General features: G+C 41.2%; 8 protein-coding genes across 8 annotated transcripts; 3 read left to right on the top strand and 5 right to left on the bottom strand.

The window, feature by feature from the left end:
- Positions 1 to 1,851: 1,851 nt before the first annotated feature.
- Positions 1,852 to 2,897, bottom strand: ATC70_006660 (uncharacterized protein; the record flags this gene model as incomplete). Its single annotated transcript, XM_064825932.1, has 6 exons — positions 1,852 to 1,874; positions 1,932 to 2,010; positions 2,075 to 2,156; positions 2,214 to 2,456; positions 2,523 to 2,666; positions 2,719 to 2,897. The coding sequence occupies 6 exons, from the start codon at positions 2,895 to 2,897 to the stop codon at positions 1,852 to 1,854; spliced, it is 750 nt and encodes a 249-aa protein (XP_064687446.1).
- A 217-nt stretch (positions 2,898 to 3,114) lies between these two features.
- On the bottom strand, positions 3,115 to 4,628 carry ATC70_006659 (uncharacterized protein; the record flags this gene model as incomplete). The annotated part of the gene is made up of 3 exons (XM_064825931.1): positions 3,115 to 3,288; positions 3,339 to 4,249; positions 4,310 to 4,628. 3 exons carry the CDS (start codon positions 4,626 to 4,628, stop codon positions 3,115 to 3,117), a joined length of 1,404 nt encoding a protein of 467 aa, XP_064687445.1.
- Positions 4,629 to 5,576: 948 nt separating this feature from the next.
- RPL5_2 (60S ribosomal protein L5) lies at positions 5,577 to 6,036 on the top strand (the record flags this gene model as incomplete). The annotated part of the gene is made up of 3 exons (XM_064825930.1): positions 5,577 to 5,788; positions 5,855 to 5,926; positions 5,988 to 6,036. 3 exons carry the CDS (start codon positions 5,577 to 5,579, stop codon positions 6,034 to 6,036), a joined length of 333 nt encoding a protein of 110 aa, XP_064687444.1.
- A 297-nt stretch (positions 6,037 to 6,333) lies between these two features.
- ATC70_006657 (uncharacterized protein) lies at positions 6,334 to 7,668 on the top strand (the record flags this gene model as incomplete). The annotated part of the gene is made up of 1 exon (XM_064825929.1): positions 6,334 to 7,668. The coding sequence occupies one exon, from the start codon at positions 6,334 to 6,336 to the stop codon at positions 7,666 to 7,668; it is 1,335 nt and encodes a 444-aa protein (XP_064687443.1).
- Positions 7,669 to 12,935: 5,267 nt separating this feature from the next.
- NAN1 (NET1-associated nuclear protein 1) lies at positions 12,936 to 13,676 on the bottom strand (the record flags this gene model as incomplete). Its single annotated transcript, XM_064825928.1, has 4 exons — positions 12,936 to 13,066; positions 13,139 to 13,312; positions 13,372 to 13,505; positions 13,567 to 13,676. 4 exons carry the CDS (start codon positions 13,674 to 13,676, stop codon positions 12,936 to 12,938), a joined length of 549 nt encoding a protein of 182 aa, XP_064687442.1.
- A 499-nt stretch (positions 13,677 to 14,175) lies between these two features.
- Positions 14,176 to 14,829, top strand: ATC70_006655 (uncharacterized protein; the record flags this gene model as incomplete). Its single annotated transcript, XM_064825927.1, has 1 exon — positions 14,176 to 14,829. The coding sequence occupies one exon, from the start codon at positions 14,176 to 14,178 to the stop codon at positions 14,827 to 14,829; it is 654 nt and encodes a 217-aa protein (XP_064687441.1).
- Positions 14,830 to 14,906: 77 nt separating this feature from the next.
- ATC70_006654 (uncharacterized protein) lies at positions 14,907 to 17,637 on the bottom strand (the record flags this gene model as incomplete). Its single annotated transcript, XM_064825926.1, has 4 exons — positions 14,907 to 15,094; positions 15,152 to 15,575; positions 15,661 to 15,782; positions 15,849 to 17,637. The coding sequence occupies 4 exons, from the start codon at positions 17,635 to 17,637 to the stop codon at positions 14,907 to 14,909; spliced, it is 2,523 nt and encodes an 840-aa protein (XP_064687440.1).
- A 450-nt stretch (positions 17,638 to 18,087) lies between these two features.
- On the bottom strand, positions 18,088 to 19,335 carry NCL1 (tRNA (cytosine-5-)-methyltransferase ncl1; the record flags this gene model as incomplete). The annotated part of the gene is made up of 1 exon (XM_064825925.1): positions 18,088 to 19,335. One exon carries the CDS (start codon positions 19,333 to 19,335, stop codon positions 18,088 to 18,090), a length of 1,248 nt encoding a protein of 415 aa, XP_064687439.1.
- Positions 19,336 to 19,571: the final 236 nt, after the last annotated feature.

Raw genomic sequence — 19,571 nt, 5'->3', positions numbered from 1 at the left:
TGCAACGATACGATACAGGCTTATATATACAGTATGTTTTATATCAAGAATCAGAACGAAGCACTTGCAAGCCAACAGAATCAAATGATTCATAATCTTGTTTTCATGCACCCCTTCAAGTGATATACACAGAGCAATGGAGATTCATGTATACTAAAACCACTTGTTTATGTATTCACATGTAAGATTTGGACAAGGGGGAAGATCACTATTTTCTATTTGGGTATGATCTCTTTCTTTCTTTCTCTCTCTCGCTGCTCATTTTTTGCGTAGACAATTACTGCACTTAATCTTGCTGTTAGAAAGACAAGAGAAGAGGTGACACACACATCATTACCAAGACCGGAATAAAAGGGAAAACAAAAAGATAGCAGCGTCAACATTGCTAGCTGAACGAAGGAATTATGCATTGTTATTATTACTGATAGTTAGCTCATCGCATGTGTATATGATACTATAATTACAACTGAATGTGCGCCATGTAAAACCATGTCAATTTACATTCAGGGCGGGTACCATGGCAACGAGTGACATGACAGATGTATCCTCCATCTGAAATGTGGATAGTGTGCAATCACCCAACAGCCAAGTACGTATACTATAAACAGTAGCACAGACTTTTCTGAGCCATTGAGTTTAACCTATTTGCGTATTTGTACATTAGGTTTGCTTTTTAGTTTAAAAAAGATGAATGATCTGCTGAAAACTGGAACGACAACAGAGATCAGGGGGGGGGGGCAGCAGCATATCATCAAAACAGAAAAATAGCTGCTTCCTTCACCACAATTCGTAAAGTCTAGATGTAAGCGTTTTATCGCATTTCTGAGTTATTATAAACAGCAATGCACCCCTTTTTCTTTTTATAAATACTGAAGATGCTTTGTTACTGTAAGGAAGGATATACTATATCGTGCTTTCATCTCAAACCCAACATTTGTATCAATGCATGACATTGTAGACGAACGCTTTCTGCTCTTCTAAACATCTCGATTTCAGCAAAAAAATCTTCAACGTACCTATCAAGCAGATAATTTGTATAGCCTATTACTCAAATAGATCATCGAACAAACCTTGCTTTACTCATTCAGGATACATCGGCCAGCACCTGTAGGCAAACTTACCCCTGAACGGAGTTCAATTTCGAACCATCACACCATTATTGTATCATTGTCAAGCATCTGTGAAGCTTGACAAAAGTTGATATACGAGAAGAAGAGCATACTGCCAACACACAATTGCATTTGGTATAAGCATAAGTGTCAACATCATATACACGCAGTAGGCACGACTATAATCATGCTCAGAAAAGGAGAAAAAGCGACAGCTATAACCGCGGAAGCGGAACCCAATATTAGGAGATCAAGAAACTTGTATTAATGGGTGCTGCCTGTATTCCTGAAAACATACATATCTGTTTACACAATCACCACCAGAGCCTGCACACTGATTACAAAAATCTTGATGACAACTATGCTATTACAGCATCTGCGGATCAAAGGTCTTTAATGTATTACAAAATAAAACTTGCAAATGGTGCTGGATATTACAAGTCTATAAATACATTTTGCAGGGTTCATTCCATTGATCCTTCATTGAGCGTCTTTCTAAGCATCGCAAGTGTCAAGAAATGTATAGAGGGGGGTTTTTTTTAGCTTATGTTTTACTTCTGAATTGACACTGGAACAAGATAGAATAAAGCGGTCGTTTTGAAAGGTGATACATAGCACAACTGCATTTCAACAAATACAAAGCCAACGCAGTAAAAATTAAATTCTATCGCCTTTGATTCCTAGCAAAATTTTATTCAATCCTCTTGATAGAACAAACGAGAAAAAAATCGATTCCACGCCTTTAGTCTGCCTTCCTTGCGCGCACTAAATGAGAAAGTTGAATGAGCTGCACTGCCCTGCTGACCATGATCCATCTCTTACCATCATTGCGAATAGGGATCTTTAGGCCCTGCTTAGCAAATGCCTTTGATAGTTCTGTAGATTCTGTCATTCCAGGAAACTTTGAGAGAAAGACAAGTGAGTAATCGAGCACATTTCACTCACAAGCATCATGCGCAACACACCTTCTTTGCAGAATACACGGTAAATGGGTCAGAAAACACTTGCGCAACAATCTTTGATTTCGCATTCTCTTGGAAATCGGAACTGTACAAATCAAGTCAATCTTATCATCCACACAAGATTTTTCATGGGTAACTTTACTTGACCAACTTCATCAAACTGAAACGCAATGTATAGCGTCCTTCCGTGCGGATACTGAGGTCAGGAAATGCAAAATACAAGCCCTGTTCTCCCTCTGGGTTCTTTAGCAAACTGGGCGAGCTGACAAGCGATCCCATCAGGACTCGAGTGCATTTTGGTGGATTGGAAATGATATTGCGCTCTTCTGAACGGTCGTCGGACCACAAGGTCACATGAAGTACAAAAAAAGGTATCTGGAGCATTCTAAACAGAAAAAATAAGCAAAACTCCAGCAAACCTAGTATACATGACTCTCATCGAAAAACATACTGAACATCAATGGGAGAGTCTTGTCCTTGCTGTTTGACGATCAGCTGAACAATGGGTGGCGGATCAATGGGTCTTCGATCTTTCTCGCCGAATCCACACATGCGAGCATGAAGGGGCTGTTGACATACAACAAGTTCGTAAGTCCTGCGCATAGTTGTGTGAGAGAATTGCACACTCTAAACGCTCGCCAAATTACCTCTTTTCACGCTCGTCCAGTCCTATCGACTTGTAAATGGTGTTCTCATTGCTCTTGTGATAGTCGTCTACTGCTGATGAATTGTCCTGCTGTTGGTTGTTGTTGTAATAACCCGATTGCTGATAGCCGTCTGCTGCATAGTTTTGCTGAGGCTGTGCATTGAATGTGTCTCGGTTCATCTCTTGTATGTCGAGAAGGATCCAAAGCACAAGAGAATGATGGAAAAAGAAGAGAAGAAAGAAGAAGAGGAGTAGAAAAAGGTTAATTTGGACTTAAATGTATCTCCTCCGGTCGGCCTAATTCTTCCAACCAGACTAGACATTCCGGCTCAAGGCTTATTTACAGTAGGCGACACATGCATGTAGTTTAAACCAGCTCTAGTTTTATTTACGATACTTATTCAGGCTTTCCAATTAAACCTCTGCCCCAGTTTTGAATCACTCGAGAACATTGCTGTCTAATATGTTCTGACTTTTTAGAGTTCCAAAGGCCCATCGCATCCAATTGTCTGCCCTGATAGACACATTGCTCCCAGTAGAATTTAGAATACAGTCTCTTTTCAATGACGCTCTGCACAATCATGGTTAGTGAGGTAATAATTCAACAAATCAACAACTTACATCCAGATCAGATATAGCGGTCTTTTTATTGCTTGGCTTCTGAATAGCAAAATCATGAGGCAACACCAAGAAATCGTTCCCTGCCAAATAGCTGGATAAGAGACAGGCTGACTTTTTATCGACAAATCGCTCAGAGCACCAAGGCTGGACCGTCTTGCTTTGAATCACAACCGGCTCATAGTCCATGGTGTAATCAGTAACAGCATACAGCGCATCGGCCTTCTTCCACTTTTTGAAATCTGTAGGTCCTTGATTCAACTCGAAATGAGCATCATATAAACCAAGTAAGTGCTCTCCCTCGGCTAAACCGACCAATTCCTTCTTTGTCTGTGGTATTTGCATTTGGTTCGACTGTCGCTGATCATTGTATTGAAATGTGGGGATCACTAGCATGTCGCCTCGGCTCAACAATTGTGTGTATTCAGCTTGGTTCTTTTCCAGTGTTTGACGCAAGTCAGTGGCAATGACGATGTTGAATGGCACATCAGACACGTGGTCAGTTCGTGCATAGATACGGGCCAAATTTCGTTCGACGTTGACGGGGACCATAATAGATGCCATCTTTTCAATGCCGTTGGGTGTCTCCACAAGATGAAGATCGACGTTTTTGAATAGTTCGGGTTTGGATTTGTATTCAGCTTCGATGGTGGTCAAGATGGCCTTGTCGTTTTTGGAGGAAACGTGTAGCGTAGCAGAGATGGGTCCGTTCCAGTTGTTTGCCATTTGAACGAGGTCCTTCCAGGTGTTGGGTGTTGTAGTGACAATGAATGATACTTGCTGTGGTTCAGGCACGTTTGTTGCTCTTTGCCAGAAAGGTTGTACGTATTTTAGTGCGTCATAGTGACCTTGTGCAAACAGTTTTGACATTTTCAATCCATGCGACATGTTACTGAGGAGTGAATAAGCCTCCTCTGCGAGTCCATGAGTACAAACAAATATATCCACACACACAAACAAAATCGACGTCTTACCTGCATCATAAGTACGCTGGTAACTTAGCGTATCCATAACGCTTCTGGATGTGTGATAGTAATGATTTGATGATGGAGATCCCGAGAATAACCAAGAAGCAACGTGGGCAGCTGTGAGCAGGATGGAGAATAGAATGTACACTACAACAGATAGTCTAAACCAACGAGATTTCAAGATGGTATGCTTTGTTGATTCCTGTTGTTGCTGTTGCTGCTGCTGATGTGGAAGCAGAGATGATTGCGGTAACAGTTGATCGAACCAAGAGTTGATCTGATTTACGCCTCCACCCGAGCCTTTCTTTGTAGACACTGTATCCATCTTGTTTTTTCTATTCGATGCAAGCTGGTAAAAAAGAGAGAAAGAAAAGAAAGAAATCAATAGGAGCCCTTGGACTAAATTAAATGATCATTTTATCTTATAAACGGGGAGTCGCACAAAGTCTTTCTTTAAGGGGTTCCTTATATATTCTGATTGATCACCGCTCTTCCATCTCTTCAGCTCTGTTCAGACTAATTTACAGGCGTTTGAAATTTCCAGTTATTTATAGCTGTATAGCTGCTTGATTCCAGATTTCATTTGTTGGAAAAGTCAAGTCTGTGGCAGCAGTAAGAAAGGACAAGAGATGACAAGACGCCCCTTATTTTGCAGGTAATGTTATTCTTACAGCGATGTTGCTTGCCTCTTGCTTTGGCTAAACATCTCATATTCCACAATCAAGGCCCTTCTGCAACACTGATGTCCACATTGTCTTATTGCACCATCTCATGTTGCCATTTCCATTCAATCTTTGGCCATTTGGGTCTTCATTGCCCTGAAATGCAACTCAATCTAGGGGGGGGGGGAGGGCTGCTGCTGTACGAGATCACACACATTATCAATCGCCTGATCGGTATCATCTTGTCGACATTTACCAATGTGCAGACACGTCTTGTACCTTGATCTACCTACTGAACCAGAATCAATAGCAAGCGTCCTAATTACATCATGATTGGTGTTTGTTTTTCTTGCCACATCAGCAGCATTTATACCCTTGATTTAAACAGGCGCGTTTGATTACATCCTGCCATGGCGATTTAAGGTAATTCCCCGCCTAAAAATGCTCCATGATGCTGTTATGAGATTGCCACTTGCTGGGCAGCATGGTTTTGCTTTGACACAATCGGGGAGAAGAATAACGTGGGTGCTTTGTCTCTCTTTTTTTTTTTTTTTTTTTTTTTTTTTTTTTTTTTTATTCCTTTTCTATCATCGTTTTTCATTGTTACAAAAATGTCATATCCACCGCAACCTCCTCAACAGCAATTCTATGCGCCTCCACCAGCACCACCATCGCAAGATTATGGCTACCAACAGCCTTATGGAGGTCAACAGCCTTATGGAGGTCAACAGCCTTATGGAGGTCAACAGCCTTACGGTGGACAGCCCCAACAAGGCGGTTATTATCCTCCGCAACAACCCAATGGCTACTCTTACCAACCTCAGTAAGTAGACAAGATTAGGTCTCAACATGCGGGAGCTAACTTTTTGCTGTTACAACATGATTTCAGACCGCCACCACAGGCAGTTGTTGCTCAACAACCACAACAGCAAAGTGGCGGTGGCAATTGCTGTTGCGCATGGTAAATACGATGCAACACCATGACAAATGTGCGATATTAACTAATTAACTTTGACCTTTAGTTTATCGAGTTTGCTCTGCTGCTGCTTGATGGAGGATCTCATGAACTAACAACAAGAGAACCCTTATTTAAATCATCTAGACATGTGTATCACAAAGAATAAATTCAGTTTTTTTAGATCTTTTTGCTGGTGCTACATTTACAAATGCATACTTGACTCTGATTTGGGCTTGCTTTGACCCACTACATTTTACCCAAAAAATTACATATAAAACCCAACTCCTTAAACTTTTTTCCCTTTCTCTCTTTCTTTTTTCGTTTCTATATCATAGCCAGCTAAGCAAAACAAGTATCTTTCCATAGACAACATCAGCAGAGAGGGATTGCAGAGAGGGAGAATTTATTTCATGACCCTTTTACGTACATTAAAATCAAAGGGTTGGGCAAGCCTCATTGCACTCGTTCTCATTTCGATTTACCTGGTTTCTTCTTGGGATACTACTTTTCGCACTGAAAAGCCAAAGCAGCAGCAGACATTCAAACCGAAGTCAGCATTCAAACCTGGATTAGGCCACAAATTCGATCGTTTAACACCTGCTCGTCGACAACTGTTATCATCAGCTTTGGCTCATATTCGTCTAGGCTATGTAGCGAATCGAACACCACCTTATTCTACACCACCGTTGCTTATTTTATACACCTGTAGACCAGATACCACTGCTTGCGGCTCCTTGGATGATCGATTAATCAACATTGTCAATGCTTACTATTTTTCCATGCTGCAACAGGGCTCTGCCTATGCCTACGACATGACTGTACCTGCTAAAATGGAGTGGTTTTTCGAGTCATCGCCATCTTACATGAGCATGAATGTAGATCAGGCCAACTATTATTTGGAACGTGCGGAAGCTCATCAGATCAGATCAGAGTCTCCATTGTCAAGTGCTGAGCTGGTACAACGTCGATTTATGGAGGATTACCAGGCAGAGGGAACAACCATCGTAAAAGCAAGTCAATGGCAAGGAAACTGGGTGGATCTGAAGGAGAATCCTTGGATGAAGCCGCTTCGAGACAAGTATCGACTCAATCACTTGTTACAAAAATCAGATTGGTTTTGGCTGGCGAGTCGATTGCTGTTCTCCAAACCAGCTTCCAACTTACGGGGATATTTAGAGCCTTATCGTGAGCTTATGGGTGGGAAACTGGAACTCAGTGAAAGCTTATCCCCCTTTGATCCCGATAATAGTCCAGTAACACCAGAATTTGCAACCAAAGGATGGCTACGTATTGGTCTTCGCATTGGCAAACATAGCACGCAAGAAGAAGTCATGTGTCTCTGCGCTCATGTCGCCAATATATGCCGCAAACACACAGAGAACTGCCATGTATTCATCTCTGCACCGACTCGACAATTACTGGCAACACTACGTACTGAACTCAATAAGCATCAGCACATTGCAGTCCATGCAGTAGCAGAGGGTTATGGATTTGCCGATTTGGACCAAGAATCAGAGAACAGCTTGGATCACAGTATATTTGATTCGGATGATGATCGATTGATAAGAGATTATGCTCGCACCTTCATGGATTGGTTAATTCTGTCTCGAATGGATCGTTTGGTAGGTCAGGAAAAAGACGGGTTTTTAAAGACGGCTGCTTGGGTTGCTCAGGTGCATACAGATGTCAGTGTTCATAATACAACCTCCAGAAACTGTCGCATCATACCAATGTATGATTGGTAATACTTGTACCTGATTTGATTATATATCACACTTTACATATTAATTTGTTGTTTCCTTTCTAATTTCTCATATCTATATAACGCATATTAATCTATCTTTTTGCACAATGTTTAATTCTACCTTTTTACGTCAACTTCCATCAATAAAAGCAAAAACTTGCCCAAGTATATGATTTGTAGATTAATGTGCACAAATGTTATTCAGGTGATACAAATTTGAAATAAGGATCAGCTTTGAAAGGCAGAGCAATTCCATCATGGTATGTTTGATCTACTGTTATGTTTTTAGCGTGGTACCTAATACGTGAGTTAAAGGACACTGTGGAAATGGTGTTCTTAGGAAAAGAGAGTATGCATACCCTAAATGGGAATGCCTACTAGAGTAGAACAAAGCAAGCTACAGGTATCTAGTCTTGAAAGCATGACATACCACCATGTCTGCTATCTATTGATGACTTGAAAGTAATAACTGATTAAAAACGTTATGGCCCGCCGCCAGCTCAATGTCAAGCATACATTTACCTGAACTAACATTCTGGATGTATCATTGAATAGTATTAACTGGTCCAGATGTTATTCAGTTACGGAAATCGGACAAACTTCAGGGCTTTTAACATTATATGGATCGTAGCTTATGGTTTAAGGCATTATTACAGTAGCCATGTGCTATACTCAAAGTACCAACTGCTCCCGAAGTAGAGTGAACTTTACCACAGCATACCACGTATAATATTAGCTACAGTATTTGGAGGATAACTGGATTCACTCAATTTAGCAGTATTGAAGCAGCAGCTCTTCTTGCAACTACTCTTAATAAATCCTGTTTAAGCAACAACGTCAGCAACAACACTGCACTAAACTATTACCACCAACATGACTGTTCCGCATAACAATACCAAAAATTTAAAGACATCCCTCATATAAAAGTGTTTAATGGATGCTAGATCAAATGGTTGTACCTTGTCTTGCCTTAGAATATATAAAAGAACTTAAATTGTAACAGTTTAGATACCCTTTTATTACAAAAACAATATAGAGTTAAATGACAGATTAATAAAAGATCAACTAGCTAAAACCCTTTGGCGCTTCATCCTCCGAGCCAATCAAATTGCTTGAAAACTCCGCTGACCTAAAAAAAAATTTGCGAGGGTTCCCCCCGGTTTTGATGTGAGGCAAAATTTTAAGCGCCGCTATAATAGCAATATAGCCGCTGCTATCATCAAACTTCCCTCAGGTGCTAGAGCATGCCTTACTTACACCACCTAGCTTTAAATACTGGCATTGAGACCCTCAATCATCACTAAAGTAAGTAGCGATAACCAAGTGGAGGCAGCCTATCCACCTCCTAGCCTCGGATAGAGTCTTGTTGAGCTTCAGCGATAGGCACATCCACGCAACGTAAAAAAAGGTATGCTTCAAAGAAACATAATAATAATAAAAGAAGCGAACATAATAATACTATAGAAGTATAGTACGTTATGAATAAAACATTAAAAATGTTCACGTTATTATATTCTTATTATTGCAACAAAAATATATACATGAGCAATGTGCATGATAACAGTCTGATGATGTAAAAGAACACAAATGCGCACAATTGCAGGAGCAACAGTAGCAGCAGTATAAGTGTTGTAATACAACATGAAGACCAATGTTGTTTTCATGTGAAGCGACAGAGGCAACACAAACAACAATCCACAGCTATATAACATAGTATCACAAGAAGGGTAATACAATCATATAGCAGTGTGTCATGCTTGCTATTCGTAAATACGAAGCAACAACATTGCAAGTATCTGTTGAACTGATCATATCACAGCCAACAAAAAAGAAAGAAAAGGCAATAAAGCAAACAGCATGAATGCATTATCGCGGGAAAGGAAGCAGTAGTACAAACGTTCAAAGAAGTTTATATCATTGCGACCGCAAGAAAAAAAGGATACTTACCACTTCTTACCACAGCATCACAACCAGAGATAGACCAGAGAACCAGCATACATCAAAGACAACAGACCACAGGATAAGCAAACACCAGAGAAGAACCACCGAAGCAACGATATACCATCAAAGCAGCCACCGCCAAGTGTGCAGCCAGTGCACAGCAAAAGATCAGAAATAGATCCCTAGTAGAGTTATTCCAAGTAAAACCACGGTATAAAACGCGTTAACATTGTATCTTACGTCTATTGCACAACTGTCAATTATACTTGCTTCAATTCTATTCACAAAGGTAGCGTTGTTTCATGAGTAGAGAGCTTGCGAAGTATAGTATATATACATATATATATATAAAGACGAAAAAAAAAAAGGAAAAAAAATGCTAATAAAAGGCTGAGGCTAAAAGACGTCACTGTTATCAATGTACCGCAAGGTAAGTATTAGAATTTGATAGCTTGCTACAAGGCAGCAAAGCAAGATATGAGTTAGCAATTTTCGCCATGAGGTTCGCCAACACCTTATCTATTAGTCCGTTACATGTAATTAAGAGGCTATATTCGACAAGGGTAGCGAATTTACGCTTGAATTGAGCTACATACTAAGAAAAAAAAAAGGCGGTATTTTAAACCATCAATAGCCCAGCCTCCATAATACTCAAAAGGAGGATTCATGGATTTCTGAAATCGTTCATCCTTAATATCATGCGATTCTGATAACAACATTGCTTTCCAGCTAAATAAAACTTGGGGAAGAATTTAAAGTAGAATCTAATGATACCAATTTTGAGTATTTTGGCCAACTTTATTAGGCTGGTTTTTCATAGAATAGTTATTGCGATTTTTTTATTGTTTTTGGCAGATTACCAGGTTCCTGTCATCAAAGTTTTACTTGAAATACTTATCATAGTGTAGAACAGACAAGAACCTATCGAATGAGCTCTTACTCAAAGAACTAGCATGATTTTATCATGAGATACCAACAGTTTTGTATCTCAAAGAAATTGTCATCCGGATCTTTGCCTTACTACTATAGGCAAATTCTGGCCAAAAATCAGTGATTTTTCACGAGGAAATTTTTGGTCATATCTCGTGAAAGACGCATCGTATTTAGATGAAACAAAGATCATTTAGTAGCTCTACTTTGGGTCTATTATGCTATAAGAGCTTTAAATTCCAAATGTACGCTCTCTTTATGATTTTGCTCAAAATCCTGTATTTTACGACCTTTAGGCAGAAATGCTGGGCAAAGATTCCGAATAGATTTACCTTAACCATGTAAATTGGTACAGGATTGAAATGCGCATCAAATGGTACTACACATATTAGTAATGCTATATAGCCTGTACACAAATAAGCTTGTTTTTCATGTATTTTGGAGGTTCTTTAAGGTCTTACCCAAAGTTGTAGTAGTATCAGTTCTCATGGAGCCAATACTGCCGAAAAGGTCAGCCCCAGCCAAATTATCCAAAGTCAATCGTTCAAATCTAAGTTTTGCTACAGTGGCGCATATCAGTTTCTCTTTGTATGCCTTCATTAATTAATGCACACCTTGGATTTACTTTATGGACTTGAGCAACTTATGGACGCTTCTGTGCTGTAGTCGTTACAGAAAAGCATGGTTTTGCCATTGTAAACTCCAAGTTGACGGTTGAAAACTCAACTTTTTCACAAAACAAGTATCGTAAGAGATGCCCAAACGAGGCCTTATGTTATAAAGCAAAAAACCGGAAAGCAATATTTAGTTATAAACTAAGCGGTTTAAAGTGGCAGGTTCTTAGAGCATAGCGCCAAAGCAATGCTCTTTTTATGTATTGGTTACTTTACACTCTACTTGCCTAATTCACCAATGTAGCGACTGGAATATCAGTGCAAACGTTAAGCAACCCCTCAAAGTCGGTGTATAATTGCTTTGATATCCAGTTTCTAGCATCAACATGAGGCATGAAAAAGCAATCCGTCTCGTTTGCTGAAATGCGCAGCACAGCTTCAAACCTTGCCAAACCACACCAAAGCAAGATATTACCAAACAGCTTTGAATACAACGCTTCACAATACCTCATCTATTGGTATATTACCCATGATCGCTTGTAATCAACGAGCTCTTATATGAAGGCCATGCTTCAACGTTGGCTTATTTCAAAAAACATTCGTTTTTCACTTTCACTCTGCTAATCAAAAACTAAATTACACTACCGTGTTTATAACAAAATTTAGTCCTAGAAACATGCTACGCTCAGAGTTGTAGCATCAATATCTAAAGACTCGATTTTGGTTGACTCCTAATCTCGAGACCAGAAACACTTTGTACATTTATGACTCAATATGAAGTGATAGCTACTAGTTCGCAGGATTGAAGTATTTTGGAAAGTAATGGCTAATGAGGTATGTTTGGTGGAGCATTTGATACATCATGCAATAAAGAGATGAAACTCAAGTCTGTTCAAAGACTATTGTTCAGTATAGGCTTTTACCAAGTGAAAAAAATAGGCTCACCGTTCTCAATATCAAGCTTGTATTTTGCAATGCTACTAACCCATGATGACACTGTTGTGTATAGCAGCGTTTGATTCCATCAACAAGGATGCCCGAACAGTAGTGTAAGCATATTGATAAACAACAACAACAACAACAAACCGCCTTTGTGCCGGTATGATATGAATTTGCTGGAAAAACGCATCAAGTCCTACATGTCTTTGTCTACCCAACAAGCCAGCAGTCAGATACTACTACCCGACATCTTTACCCTCATTCTACATTGCAGTTCGTTTGTATTATGACATGTTTATTAGAAATAATCGATAACATTGCCTAAAATGAGGTAATTTGCGTTGAAGGCTATGAGAATCTGTTGATTGTTTACAAGCACCAGATGTATATGTACAACGGACGGCTCAAGGAAACCTCCAAGCATCTGTTTGCATGACTTTTGATATCCTGTACTTTAGACCTAAATAGCTAAGGTGAGTTGATTTAGGAAAGACTCGATGTTCGGAAAATGACTATCCTGTATGTCTACAAATGTGCTTTGCAGATCCAATATATGGTCTAGTTTGTATTGATTGGGGCGTATCAAATGGAACCCATTTGTTGTTCATAAAGACAAGCCAAGTGCAGTAACGAGGTTCCCAATGTGAGGATTTAGAAATGCGTGTGCCAAATGGTTTTGGTTTAGAGGAAGGTGAGGGTAGAATGCTACAAGATGTCAAGGATACTTTCAGCATGATTCCAAAAGCGAATAAGCAGAGAAAAATAAGAGGGAAAGAACAAAACAGGACGCTATTTATTTTAAGGATTACTACTACATGATGGGTGGGAAATCGTCAATGATGCTTTAGCAATTCGACGTCTTGTTATCAGCAACGCTATCGTCCTCATCCTCTTGCAAATTTTTATGTAACACATCGCCAGCATGGTAGTAATGCTGAGCTCTTTTCCTCTCGAATTCTTCATGGCGTTTTCGAGCTTCATGTATATAGACAAGTTAGGTAATCTCCACAAATGAAACCAACAACAAACGCAAATCAATTTCGTTACCTGCTTGTTCCTTGTCTCTCTTCTCCTTTTCATCGATTTTTTGCCATTCGTCTGGTTCATTTGCAAATGCAATGCCTGATTTTCTGGGTGTGTCTGGCGCTTTATCAACGCCACCACCATCTAACATAAAATCTTCAGGCTCTTCATGTGCGGCTCTCAGACTCTCAGGCAGAGCTAGTTCTTATATATTAGACATGGGCATTCTTACAATGATGGCGTGTGCAAACACAAACCTTCCCAATTAGTCACTTTATCCGCTACAGGATCATACCTGATGTAGGGCGTATTAGGCTCATCTACTTTCATCAAGACTTGCTCTTTTTGTTGCTTCTCAGTTGCCTTGAGTTTGTTTTCGTCCCATTTTATCCTAGCAGTGTATGGCATGATTTTAGCACTGTTGGCTCTCCCATCTTCTAGACGTTTCTTACTTGTGCTCGGGCGTTTCGTGCTGTTCATAGTCGTGCGACTTTTGCAAGATGCCTTTAGCTGGTGATTTTAAATGTTCGGAAGAGCAATGAGGTGTTTTCTGGTTTTCCATGTTGCTGGAGACGCTATTGTTCAGTTGATAAAGAAGACATCGTTCACAGGAAAGACGATTGCGGGATATTTCCTGCTTGGAAATGGTCACATTTCATGGCCTGAAATGCATGAATGTATGCTTGTTTGAGTTCACATGCTTCCATCTAGTTTGTGAGAGCAAGATTTGCACATGGCATCTTCACAGATCAAGTAGCCAATCTGCTAAATACATCCACTCGACTTGAATCTACATGAATAATGTATACATCTTCCATTTGAATCACAAGGAGACATCCCTCAGGTCCAGGAACGTGTACATGTGAGCATTTGATACCGCGCAATCAAATAGCCAACATTTTATTGATCAATTTCAATGCATTCTATTCATCCCATGACATCTAAATCTTGCTCTATGAGCGCTTCTTGCAAGCGTCTCATCGGAGTATGCTAGTGTTCAACAACAAAAAGTCATGACAGATATTTGCGCGCTGCCACCCATTTAAACCTTTCATTTTGTCATGACTTTATCTGTTACATTAGCTATTGGATATCTTACCGTACCATTTGTCATCAAAAGCTCAACGCAAGCACTCACAGCAGAGGAAGAGGAAGAAAGAGAGCTAGGCACGCCTCAATGGACATTTGGCAACACCATCAGTATATCTTGCTTTGTTCAGTCTCCACCCAACATATACCCTACACTCGAAAAGCATGTATTACAGCTAGCTCCATCATCTCATCACTTTGAAGAAGAAACAGTGATATTACTCTCTCAGGCATTCAAACAAAACAAAACATCTACAGGCAAGGCAACACATGGCCTCATCAACATATCATCAGATCTGCTGGGCATCTTGTCTTGTACAGATCAAACCACAGTGTTTACATTGCAGATTGTTCAGTTTGACCATGCATCGAAAGACCCTCTGCAAGTCAAAAGTTACATGGCTCCAGATGTGAACACTGTGCCTGACATGGAGCAGTGTGCAAAGCCTGTCGAAATCATGGAATTATGTCAAATGTGGCCCAACTCGCAACCGCAGCTCATTCATCTGGCAATGCAAGTCTACCATATGGGCAGTCTGTACGGATATTGGGATTACTGGCGCGTATTTGAAGGCATTTGTGAGAGACATCAGATATCAGCAAATCAACTTGTGAATAGCAAATAAACAAAAAAAAAAAATCACTTTATATATGCATATAGATGGGTATAAGAAATTAGCTCTATTTATATATATAAAAATGTCTACAGTGTACATGATCTAGTATAAATTAAATGATCAGGCGATCCTTGGACACCACTGCTCGTGGCGCTGTCGTTTACAACCTGCAACGACACAGATGTGTTGCGTCTTCTGATCTCGTCTTCCTTTTCCTTTTCAGCCAGGGCATCCGAAGGCAACAAGATGGATCGATCAATAGACGCAGGCAAACCTAGGTAATTATACGTCAACATCGCATCATGCAATTGCAAAATGTATCTCTGTTTACCTCTGTGTCTTCCTCTGTACATGAGAATAATCAGAACAAGCTTGCTCAACGTGCGATATTGAGCTGCCTGAGACGTGGCTGTGTTGGGATAGCCAGTGGACGCACCCACATTACCAAATGCTGACACGCATTCGTAAATGACAGTGGCTATGGTTACAGGGGAGGGCGACATGATGGATTCTGCTTCAATGACACAAATGCAGAAAATGCCCGTGATTACCCAGCATATATCGCTTGTCAGTTGTCGTTGGATTTGAGTAATGACAAAGAAATCAGGCCCCTTGAGCAGCTTCTTGGTGCCCTGAGCGATGCTGGTCATTGTCGAGTGTCGCTTCAGTTTGATAAAGGGTGCTTCTGCCAAATCGTCATCTGAAAACTTGACAGGTTCTTCGTCTTCGCCTCGAAAGATGCCTAGTGCACGTTCCTGTAATGGAGTGGTTAGTTTGTGGCATTAGTATACATCACACACACACACACACACACACACACACACACATAAAGAGTATTACCTGGTAAATATTACTGTTTCGCATAGAGATGGCCACGGGATAGACACTGATGTACATGGCAATGATGTACACAAGCTGAGCACCAGGGTTCAAATCTGCAAGACTGACTACACTGAAACCAGCTAAAAGAGACAGCACGACACATGTTAGATTTGCATGAAGATACACGTCATTTACGGGCAACTTACCATTTCTAGTGGCCACAGATTGAAACAATCCATCTAGAAATCGGGAGCCCCAGCTTATACCGGCCAACACAGGCAACCAATAGTTGAGTGCTAAGAAACAAATCAGTTCCACCAGTGTGATGGCAATCAATACGATGAGCAGCCACCATGTTTGCGTCGAAGGAAACAGTGTGGTGTAGCAGCGTCTAGGATGATCCAGCAAGTAGCGAAACGTTTCACGGCGCATCACCTTTCGTTCAGGTGTTAACACATAGCAGGTCCAAATAATGAATCTGAGCAGAATGGCAAATGCCGTGTTGCCCACCAAGATCAGCAGTATGGCCAGGATCAAAGGCGCAGGCGCATTCTGAAAGGGTGCCATACTGGCATCCAGATGGTTCAAACCCAAGTTGGTAAATGCGGACAGACTCATAAAGAAGCTAAAGAACCATGGATCCACAGGGCCAGTGGGGTTGGAGGTGGCCAGTACTTGCTGAGCATAAGTGGAAGCAGCGACATAGATACGGAAAAAGAAGCCAAAGCCAATGATGAAGCCCAAATAGTACAGAGGGACGATTCTGGCAAGCATCTCCAGGGCACGGTATTCTGTGCCGCCAATGCGGTAACGTTCGTTCTTTGTGAGCTCGTGTTTGGCGGATGGTTGTCTCATAATCTCGTACTCTGAGTTGGTGCGATGTAGTGGGAGCTGCTCCATGTTGTTGTCTTCGTTTCTGTTCTGCAACAGCTTTCTGCGTTCGCGTTCACGAAGAACGTTGGTATCTTCTCTAAAGGTAATTTGGTGGTTGTTGTTTGTGTTTGTTGTATTGGATGTGTTATTTACAGGTTTGTCGTCTTGATCGTCTAAAAATGATATAGCGTTTTTTTCATGTTCTTGTGATAAGTTGTCATCACTGCTAACATTACTATTTCTTTTGCTGTTACAGGGTGTGGTATCACACGGATGCGTGCTGGCAATGCATTCTACATCATCATTGCCATTACCGCTGTCATCACCATTGGCAGCTTCACCCTCCTGTTGCTGATGCTGCTGTAGATCTTGGCTGTTGGGATAGTGATCCATCTGGATGGAGCTAAAGTTGGTGTCGCTGGGACTCGTGCTACCATTGCTACTGTCGTTGTAATTGTAATTGGGATGGTGTACCACAATGTCTCTGGTTCTCGTTGCATGTGTATCATACGAGCCACGCTTGTTGAGGTTGAAGAAGGATAGCTTTCGAGAGTTGTGTGCAGGTGTGGATCGCACAGAGAGCATAGACATACGACGTCGGATGGGGCCCGTAATGATGTCAGTCTTTCGACTTGCTTTGGTAGTGGTGGTGGTTGTGCTGCTACCATCCGAAGAGAACCGCTGCTGTTCCTCTCGCTCTCGCTCTTGCTCCTGCTGCTCTCTCAACAGTTTCTGCTGTCTGTATTCCTCTTTGCGCTTCTTGTTGTACTCTAATTCCTTTTCGAATCGCTTTGAAAAGTAGTACCTACGCACCATCACCACAACAAATGAGACAGTAACATGTGATCCCAAAAAAGAGCTGATGTACAGCAGCACCATATGGTATGTTGACATGGCCGACATGGCAATTGTGTTTAGGCCGGTGTCCGTGGAGCCTGTGGTAGCCATGAACAAGGCATCAATGTAGTTCCAATCTGTGCCCGGCTCACAATAGTACAGGCCTGAAAAGAAAAAGATTAAAAACAAAATGTACAGGTAGTGGAGCTCGAGAAAGTGAATGCGAGTGTCCCAAAATCGAAACAATGCTCCTGTGAATCGATTCATTTTTTCTTGCTGTATCATGTTTGTAGAAATGGAAGTAAAAGAGAAGGATAAATGGAACAAACAGAAAACGGAAAAGAGAAAATTTATAGGGAAAACAATTGAAAAAGAGTCATTTCATTAGTCCAGAGCTTTCAGTAGCCGCCTACAACATCAAGGCATCCAAATCATCACATCCGCTTTCTCACTCCTGTATTTTTTTTGGACTCTTGACATGGTCTCGATTATAAACAAGTGCAACCGAAATGGAAACACTTTATCCCAGTGCTCCAAAATGACCATATAAAGAAATCTGTGCTCACCTCCACCCGAGAATGTTGCGGCTCTCGTGTAGAACATGTTTGGTTTATTTTCTGTATGTGTGTGTTTTGTGTGGGGGGGGGGGAGAGGATAATTTTACTACTCCCCGTACGGTTCGGAAGAAGGGACTAGGGGACAACTTTGAAAAGGGAAAGGACGGGGTATGTTCTGTCAGTCTTGTGCATCCAGAGCATCAAAACATTGTTGCGCTAATTTCGCCCCTGGGTCTACTTGTTGGATTGTAGTGATGAGCTGCTGTGCTGCTTCTCTATCATCCATATCTTTACACGCATTGATGATTTTACACAACACTCGGCTGCTCGGATTGTATCCCTGTCCTACCAAATCATACATCAACGACAATGCGGACGGTAGTTGCCTCTTGTTGCAGAACCCAATGATGATTTTGTTCAGCTGGCCTAGGCATCGTCGGTCCAATTTTTGATGCCGTGATTTGACATCCAAGTACACCTGCTCACCTCTTGATAGTTCGCCATGTAATCCATAATACGATAGTAACTTGAATATCATGTCGTCTGGTATATTGTGTGTGCTTGTCAAAAGTACTGCCTGCCATAGTCGATCCAATGTGCGAAAAGTATCGTCATTTGTCGGTAGTGACATGTAATAGCTGATGAAGGATTCAAAAATAGGAAAATCGGCTGCCACATTGTGCTGTATCATGAGTGAGAATATTCGACTCGCGGACGGTTGATCTTGCAGAAAGAGGTAGACGTCAATCAGGATTTGATAGCTTTCCGAGCTTGCCAAATTCCTCTCCTGGGCTAATGTCAGCAGTTCCTCAGCATCTTGTAGTTGCCTGTCCCTGACACATCCCATGATTGCCGCATTCCAACACGCACTATCTTGTACTGTATGTAGACTATCCAGCTTTAAAAACATGGCCTTCATATTCGGATGTCCCTTCAATGACATGGCCATGACAGCCTTCTTCAACTTTGGCCATGGATTCCTCTTGAGCAATTCCAGCCTCAGGAGCTCTTCAAACCACAATTCCATGCGCTGATTCTGCTTGTGTGTTCGATGTCGTTGTAGCGAGATCCCCATTAGCAGTTGCAGATAGTTCTGGCTGGTAGGTTGAAATCCCTTCTCCTTCATCTCTTCAATAATAGCTACCGCATTAAGTTGGCTTTGGTCTCGTTTTCTGAATTTCGATGCGTGGGCCTTTAATCTCTGGTTGTATTCGCTCATCTGCTTGCATCGTGCTATTTTCATGGCTATGGTATCGGATGCGATGGCGTTCATTGATGTGGTCTCGGTGGCCAGTGTAGTATGTTTGACTTGCTCCATAATCAAAGTGGAGAGCTTTCGTCGCTGCAAGTTTGGCTTTGTGGTCGCCATAAACAGAGACCTGAATACATTATGGCAGACAAACTTGTTGCCACAGTGAACGGACATAAGGAATAGAGGGGTATGGAGGGGGAGGGGGGGCTGTGGAAAAAAGTGTAAGAAGAGCAAAAAGAAAAATTCGAGGCTTTGAATGACAGACATTTCGGTATACAGTTACCAGATTTACTTGATCATTAAGCAGCGACCCCAGCCTCTCACCCTTTTGCCGGTTGGGACATCCACCGGGTTTTGAATAAGTTTTTGGATGTGCAAACCTCTTTCCAAAAGGTATCACGGAGAGTTGT

The sequence above is a fragment of the Mucor velutinosus genome (genome assembly GCF_035048745.1).
Source record: "Mucor velutinosus strain NIH1002 chromosome Unknown tig00001547, whole genome shotgun sequence".
NCBI classification, from domain to species: domain Eukaryota; kingdom Fungi; phylum Mucoromycota; class Mucoromycetes; order Mucorales; family Mucoraceae; genus Mucor; species Mucor velutinosus.
Note: the sequence above shows the minus strand (reverse complement) of the source record. Positions and strands in the feature narration are given on the sequence as shown.